General features: G+C 38.6%; 1 protein-coding gene across 4 annotated transcripts in view; it reads right to left on the minus strand.

The window, feature by feature from the left end:
• SENP2 (SUMO specific peptidase 2) overlaps positions 1-7,904 on the minus strand; it is a 29,163-nt gene extending 21,259 nt beyond the window's left edge. For 2 of the 4 annotated variants that reach the window (XM_010959194.3, XM_010959193.3), the window contains exons 1-4: positions 7,593-7,903; positions 5,386-5,441; positions 1,876-2,009; positions 1,152-1,218 (exon numbers count right to left, since the gene is read on the minus strand). In XM_010959194.3, the coding sequence (XP_010957496.2) occupies positions 1,152-1,218; positions 1,876-2,009; positions 5,386-5,441; positions 7,593-7,693 (358 nt within the window). In that variant the 5' untranslated portion in view covers positions 7,694-7,903. Of the gene's footprint in view, positions 1-1,151; positions 1,219-1,875; positions 2,010-5,385; positions 5,442-7,592 lie in introns of all 4 variants that reach the window. The other 2 variants (XM_045519741.2, XM_074366604.1) reach the window with 2 other exon arrangements.
• Between the last annotated feature and the right edge of the window lie 875 nt (positions 7,905-8,779).

Consider the following 8,779-nt stretch of genomic DNA (forward strand, 5'->3'; position numbering starts at 1 on the left):
ACTACATTTCACTGGAAGCTTCCAATACTTGTGGGATGGTTACTACACTTCAAAAAGCGTTAACATAATTTTTATCAGCCACATTTTCTGCTGGAGCTACTACAGGGGTTTGGAGTCCCTGAGGACTCTAAAATGCAAAGAGATCCAAAAATCAAAATTTTTTCTTAAGCCAGCAGCAGAAAAACCTAAACTGATCTGAATTCATTTGTTTATAAAACCTGACTTGAATCAATGTTCAATCCTGTTGGGTTTTATAAAAAATCATATTCAATAAACAATGAAAAATTCAAAATTCCTGAACACATCTCCAAGGGTGTCAGATTAGAGACTGTGGACGTCTTTATAGAAGAAATCTGCACTAGGAATATCTGAGCTTCTCTGATTAGGCTACACATACTCACAGAAATATAGCGCTGGTACTTCTGGTACTTCAGGAAGAAGATAAATCTACCATCACCTCTATGTGTCATTTTTCCAAACCCACAACTTCTCTAAAAGCTCTTTTTCCCCCTTCCTCTCAAACTTTACAAGCCTACCTGTGTGTGTGTGGCAGAGATCATAATCATTTTCAGGACTCTGGCTTCTTCCTATTTTTTTCCCCACCAGAGTATTTTGTACAGTATACACAACAATTACAATTCAACTCTGTGGTCCAAGGATGACACGGAGGTTCCTAATTCACAAAACCATGCAAAATGGGAACCTAAGGTTACTCCCAATTCAGATGATGTCCTTCAAAGGCAGGGTTTTACCATTTTGTTATCTTATTGTTATTTGTTTTGTTATTTTGTTATTAAAGATTTAATATTGTTACTTTTGTTGTTGTTATTAAAGGCTTTATTGTTACTCCTGGTAATTCAGCATAGTGCCTGGCATAGAGTAAGCTCTCAGATAATGTTTTGGGTTTTTTTTCTTTTTAATGAATAAAGCTTGATCTAAGTCACATTAAAGACACTGATAAAACAAATAGGAAGCATAACAGTAAATTGAAGGCAATTCTAAAAGAGAGCTATTTGCTTTCAGAATGGGAGAGAGAACAAGTATGTGTTTTTATCTGAAGCCAAATCAGTGTTTTCCCTTAATATTCCGAAAACTCAGAGAAAAGAGGCAAAAGGAGGTTGGGGAAGCAGAAATATTTTTGACCACCTCACCCAGTTTCAGCATGTTGTTCCAGGATCCGGAACTTGTCAGTTCACAAGATGAAGAGTTCGATAATACCTTAAAATAAAAAAAGAATCACCTCTGTAATACCTAAATTTTAGAATTTAAGTAAGTTTTAATATGAAAAAAAAAATCACTCTGATGATTTAGTCACCTGACAGAAGAAACTTCATCAATAAGATGATTTGTGAAGACTCAAAAAATGATATAAAATATTAACAATTTCAAAATATGTTCCTCACACATACTTAAGTAAGAAAAGCAAATGTACAGTTGACTCTTGAACAAAAGGGGTCTGAACTGCAGGAATCCACTTTAATGTGTATTTTTTTTCAATAGCAAATGCTTCAGTACTACATGATTACCAGTTGGTTTGAATCCATGGATATGGAAGCCTGGGTGGTAGAACTGTGGATCCAGAAGGCCAACTATATGAATTTTCAACTGCGTGGAGGGTTGGTGCCTAAAACCCAAGTGTTGTTCAAAGGTCAACTGTATTAGTAATTAGGCTCTTCATAAATATTTTTTTAAGTGTGTAATGTCTTAACTTTTCCATTTTTGGTCTTTATATCAAGGCTAATGAAGACATGAACATTTCTGGAAAGAAGTCATTCTACACATTAATTCCTAAAAAGAGAATATTTCTAAAATTTAACTATAATGATTAAGTACAAAGACCAGTAGCCCCAGTGAAGCCCCCCTATCCCCACTGACCTCTCCTGAAGGGGCCACATTCCGTGTTCCATTACAAGCAGAAGTTACCATGGGCTTTGTGGTCAGCTGGAATGGGAATCCAAATAAGCTGGCAGCATTGTAGAGACTGTTTTTCACTTGGTGAATAAAGCAATCTAGAAAGTATAATATAGATTACATATACATATAAATATGGAATAATTAAGCTTTTAGCAAAATAATATTACTATCTTAGAAAAGGCCTCTCTCAATTTTTTTTAGCAGTCATATTGAGACAAAAAGGTACTAGTACAAATAATTTTTCTCCTCCCTGAATAAGTGCAATTCCAACACTGTGATTTTTAGTTTATTTTGTTTTGTTTTAGTAAAATATTTGGGAGGCTACAAAAGCATGAAACCATCACTTTAGCAAATCACATTCTGATTCACACACACACAAAAAAAGGCCTGAAATGACTGCTTTTAAGCAATGAGTTTTCCAGAATACAGAAATTAAATCTTTACCAGAGAAATAAGGATATAACTTAGACAAGCTGGAGCATACAGTCACTAGGTATGGCAGATACTACAGGAAGCACTACCATTTACTCTCTGGTTTGTCCTTACTTCCCAGGCAGGTAACAATATGGCTGTCCTAAACAACTGCTTACTAAGAGCCTATTACATCTTAGCTACATCCAGGGTGGAAATTAGTGAAGTATAAGATGTGGAGCTCTTAAACATCTATGAAGAAACAAAGCTATCTTTTTACTGAAGATGTCTTGGAAGATATGAGACTCACCCCTCCCTGACACCAAAAATAAAGATTGCAAAATAACTAAGTAAATAAATAAGGGGGAGGGGTAGATTTCAGTGCTTTCCCCACTTCCTCCTTTTATTATACTACCTCTTTCTCACTTCCTACACTGCTGATTTGTTTTCAAAGATTTCCTTTTATTTCCTAATCAAGAGTATTTTAAAGCACTAGTTTGAGAAAAGGGACCATCATCTTAGCCACATTCTGCTTTACAGAAAAACAGCCTGAAAGTGAAATGGTGGCTTTTAAGCAACAAGCACTCCAGAACATGTAAGATATAAAGTGCTTTCCAGAAAGACAGGGGAATAACTTAAACTACAGGGAAGATGTGATAGTTGCGTAAAGCAGAATCCAGTTTGAAGTAATTTGTCACTAGTCAATAGTTAAAAGTAGCAAAATTTGCAAATGACTTGTTTCTTATTTTAGGAATTAGAAAGAAGTCCAGGTTACCCCTCTAATAATGCTTAAGAATATCACTTACATTCTACTATGCTGTAAGTGGGAGAAAAAGAACTTTACAGATTGGTGCTTGATCCAGACTGTCATCCAAACCCCAAGAGGCAGGAGGTACTCTTAATAACATACATAGTGGGTACAAGAAGTATCGTCATATTTATTTTCCTATAAATTTTGTCAAAATCTGTGAGTATGCCCTAAGATTATGTCAAAAGATCTCACTGACTTAAAAAGGGGGAAGGGGGAGGCAGGAAGGCCCACTTCATCTGTAAAATGAGGATAAGACTACCTTATTTTCCTGAGACTAGTCTAAGTAGATCTCTTAAACTCCCTTTTATCTGTAAAGTCCTAAATTTGCAATTCTAAGCTCCTCCTTCTTTTCACCCTTTCTTTTTTTTCCCTCAAAATCGACCAACAGACTCGTACTGTCTCATATAGTAGCCAGTATCTATCTGTAATTATCTAATTAAATTTAATTAAAATTAAATTCAGTCCCTCGGTTGCATAGTCCCACTTCAGGTGTTCAGTAGCCATTAACGCAGAGTTCTACTGGCCAGCACTGCAAAAGACTTTCATGAACTCTGACCATAAGTATTAGCTCTGCTAACCACTGCTTCCCCCTTGGCTTAGGTTCCCTTCTTGTTTCCATTCAGAAAATCTTAATACATATTTCATGGAAATCATGGCGGGAGAGATCCTTAACATAAGAAGCCGATAAAACAGATGATTACCAGAATTATTTCAGGAAATTTCTCCAATACCACTATCAAAGTTTGTTTTTTTTTAATCACACACAGTTTTTTATTTATATCTTTCTATAAAATTAACTCATTTTTTCTGCTAAACAAATATTTATATTGCTATTGTTTTGTTTTTTTTTTGAAGGGGGGTAATTAGGTTTATATTTTATTTATTTAATGGAGGTACTGGGAATTGAACCCAGGACCTGGTGCATGCTGGGCATGCACTCTACCACTCAGCTATACACTTCCCCCTAATATTGCTACTATTAACATAAAGCAACATCATTTGCCTTACAAAGAAATGAAAACACAACAATATTAAGTTCTAGCTGGGCCTGTTAAAAAAGGGAAGATTAGCCTGTATTTGACAAGTATTAAATAAACATTCACATTAAATCGACATTTTTCTGCTTAAAATAATCAGAAATTAAAAATAACTCAAGAGGATACAACTTTTTTAGTTTATAATATAATTCAGATGTTACTTAATGCTATGTGTTTTATCTCCTAAAATCATTTCTTGAATTGGTATCTACCCTGTGCTTTGGGAAATACTGTCCTAATGAATTTAGTATAAATTCCTGGCATTCAGAGTCCTCTATAATTTGAACTCTGTCTTGTCAACTTTTCCCCTAAATTCTCTGCACTATTTCCTTAATTGCACAGCTTTTCCATGCGGTTCCCTCTGCCTAGAATGCTTTTCCTTCCTAATGTTCTCTGTTGAAACCTTATCCATCCTTCAGGACCTTTCTCACATACTAGCTCCTTCACCAAATATTTACTGAGACTCTAAATAAGCTGAAAATCGGACAGAATTTTGTTACTCCCTTTCTTATTTCATTTATCATTTCCTCAGACACTGACATTATTTATGTACTTATCTTAAACCCCCCACTATGTAATCACATACCCCTACAATTGCAAGGTTCTTAAAAACAGATCCTGTGGTCCTCACTTTTGTTTGTTTCCCATAGAACCTAACACATTGCTTAACAGTAAGACAGGCTCAATAAACACTCATTGGATTTAAATGAAATCTTAACACAGACACGTCCACTCTCTACCACAATCTGGAGGTAGATTCAAATTTGCATGCATTTTTGAGAAAGAGTAAAATATTATTATAGTATACCATTGTGCCTTTAGTCTAGTTTTATTCTCTTCTACCAAGCGATGTATAGCCCTTCAGATACAGGGAAGTAAACAATTCAAGGCAACACATTAGATTGGTTCACTCAGACATCTGAACTAGATGACTCAGTATGAAGTAGTTTTTATGTTTTCTCCCCAAATTTAAAAAGCACTTTTTCTTTACAGGAAGATTAAGAATTTTGAACTGCACTTTCAACATACACGCTTGTTTATCTGGAAAGAAACTGGTAACACTGGTTAACTCTAGAGGAGATAACTGAGTAGAAGAGCAACAGGTGAGAGACTTACTTTTCACTTTCTCACTTACTTTTTACCTTTGGAATTTTGTCCACACATATGTTTTTCTGATTTAAAAACCTAATTTTTAAAATTAGTATTTCATACCTAATCTTGGTCTTTTGGCTGGTATTTCATCAGTGTCCACTGTAGAAAACAGAGTGCTAAAAAAAGAGAAAAGAGAGAAATATATGTGCCTGTATATTCATATACACACATATCCATTTCCATAAGTAAACTTACTATTCATACAACACCCTCCTCCATTAACCTTATCATAAAATGAGATCCAACTGATGTTTTAAAAGAGAACACTATTCTACAGTAGGCCTTTAGCATCTGAAGATGTCGCACTATGGTTTCCACTCTATGAGAGAGACCCAAAACTCCCTATTATATAATAAATAATCTGTAGTCTGGCTCAAGTACAAACATGAAACTGGCCAGAAATCACTTAACTAGTAAATGAACATAAGGAAAATCGTAGGACTAGTTATTTCCTTTTCTCTCCAGAAATGATTTAAAAACAAAAAAAAAGTTTCCTTTTGAAAGATGACACCCTACCCAAAGAAAGTCATTTCCTACCTCAGACAGAGGTAGACAATACAGAGCCTTAAAAGTTAATTCTTAGCCAGAAAAGGTATTATATTTTAACTACATTTTTATCATGGAAACTATATTACAGTGGTAACAAAGAATCTGGTAATTCAGGAAAGTTTTTGGACTTATACTTCAAGAATGTTAAAGGCTCATGGCATACTATTAATCACCTTTCTATAGATGATTATGAATGATTATGTTTACAAAAAAAATGAACAGAATACATCCCTGGAGAATACCATTCAGTTCATAACTTTAAACATTCCAACAAGATTTTCTGGCTTCATTTCAACTGAAAAATACCTTACAATGAGAAGAGCTGTTTTAAATTAAGGATGTGTGGTAAGCAACAGGGTTTTGATCTTCAAACCACTGTTTCCCTGACTTAGCAGAGATTCGCGGTAAAAGTAAAGGACAGGGGAGAGGGAATTAATATTCCATATTCAATAACCTTATGTTTAATTTATTATAGTATTATTTAATTATTTTATTTTGGTGGGGGGAGGTAACTAGGTTTATTTACTTTCAGAGGAGGTACTGGGGATTGAACCCAGGACCTCATGCATGCTAAGCAAGTGTTCTACCACTTGAGCTCTACCCTCCCCCCAATTATTCAATAAATGTGCACCAAGTACCTATCATGCACCAGCCTTTGTACAAGGCCATTGGGCCAGAATAAACAAACACCACCTTTATATATGTTAAACATCATTTTAGACACTTTATATCTTGTTCTCAAACGATCCTATGCCAACACTACAGAAAGGTAGAAAGAGTTTGTTGAAATGTTGCCCTCTCTGGAACACATGATGGAATTTAGCCTATCACCAATTTCATCAATGACCTGCATTCTCACTCATGTAGTAATCATCTTGTTCTCTCAAGCTCCAAGAAACCACCCTTCAATGATCTTAGAGCTTAATAAAAGTATAATACTTGATCACTAAAAGTTGAGGGGTTATGTATAGAATTGGTATGTTATTTTATTTTCTATATTAATTCTTAGGCAAGAAGGCACTATGAAATGGGACAAACCAAGGGGTAAATGCTAAGAATAACTTTTAGTTTCCCCCCAACTTTTAACTGAATTTTAGAGTACAGATTAGTGATCTTTTTAAAGGAATAAGGTACCAATTTTTTCTCATACAGTAATTCTAAAAGACAGAATCACTCTCCCTCAGGCAACACACACACACACACACACACACACACACAGAGTTTGACATCTGTTTCAGAACAAGACAGCTGCTGTCTCTTAGTGTTAACAGAACAGCACTTGTGGTCAAAACGGCTTTGGGCAAGCTATGAATCTCACGTCCCATAACTGCACCTACTGCCTATAGATGACACTTGGGAGTTTGCTTTGTAAACAGTGAGCCACAACAAAGACAGTATTCCTTCCATTTTCAGTTTTCAACCTAAGAGCAGCAAAATAAGATAAAGCCCCATTTACTGACAGCAACCAGCTTGGACTCTGACAAGAAAGATCCTAACCATACCGACCACTAGCTCTTTCCATCATCAGCAGCCGCATCCGCACAGCGTGGAGGAGCGACGTCACCAGGATACCCGCGACCCGCACCTCTACGGCCTCCGCCCAGCTACCTGTTTCTGCTGAGCGGGGCCTGCCTGGCTTGATCAGCGCTATGCCAGCCCAGCCCGGGGTGGGGGAGGGGAACAGCCAGGCCGGCGCTCGGCCCCTCTCCTCCTCTCACCTGTTCGAGCGCCGCCTCTTCAGGAGGGCCCGGGCAGGGGGCACCGGTCGGTCACAGAAACGGAAAATGGTGCCGAGAATCCTAACCAGCCATTTGTACATACCAGGCCCAAGCAGCAGCGGCGGCCGACACACCCCGAGACGCAAACCCCAGAGCTGTCGCCGCCGCTGCCGCCTTCGCCGCCTCGGCTACCACCGCCAAGGTTCAGTCGCCGACTTGTGACGCGGTCCTAGGGCCCACAGAAACAACGTCCCCAGGGCTACAGGAGGCCCCGGCTGGCCACTGCTCCTGACGTCACCTCCTCCCTCCCGACCGGAAAGCATCTTCACCCTCAATCCGCGCACGCGCAACCTAGGTCCCCACCTCCCGAGCCTAGCAACCAGAAAGCCTGCGGGACGGTCCGGGTCCAATCGCTGAGGAGATCGCTAGGGCTGTGGGCGGGGTTTTCTCTCTGGCGGAGCCATTCCTGAGGCGGCCCGCGGGACAAGGCCCACAGGCCGCACGTGAGGCTTCTCCAACCGGGAGGGAGCGCTCCCGGGGCCTGAAATACAGCAGGGATCAGTAGATGTTTGAGTGCACAAAATAAAGATAAGTCAGGTTAATTAACAGATGTTTTCCCTGCTAGGCGCCCATAATTTGCTCATAACTTATGCCTGGTGCTTTATATGCACTGCCACCTTCATTTCTCCCAGCAACAACAGGCGATGTGAAGCCTGCTGCCCATTTTTAATACATAAGGAAAACGAGGCATAGATTGATTAAGTAACTGCCTAAGGTCACAAAGCTAGCTAGTGGCACAGCTGGAATTTGAACCTGGGTCTGCGTATCAGCACCAGTCCCTCGCCTAGAGTCTACTGGGAGAGACATGATTACAAATTACAAGATAATTGGCTGTCGTAAGTCAACTATACTTCAATTATACTTTTTAAAAAAGATAATTGGCTGCTGTGATAAAGGTGGGTACAAACTGCAGTAGGAGCCAGAGAAAGGAAAACTGTCCACTGGGGAGGGGAAGAGAAAGGGGAGAACTCAAGGAAGGCTTCACTGAAACTTAAGGATCAAGAGCTACCTGTGGCCTACTAGTACCTAATACTCTCCCCAAGAGTTGGCAGGGAGTGCCGCTAATTAGTCTCCTCTTATCTAGAGGTCACCCTTCCTGTTAATTATCAATAACAGAAGAAGCCCCA

The sequence above is a fragment of the Camelus bactrianus genome, chromosome 1 (assembly GCF_048773025.1).
Source record: "Camelus bactrianus isolate YW-2024 breed Bactrian camel chromosome 1, ASM4877302v1, whole genome shotgun sequence".
NCBI lineage: Eukaryota > Metazoa > Chordata > Mammalia > Artiodactyla > Camelidae > Camelus > Camelus bactrianus.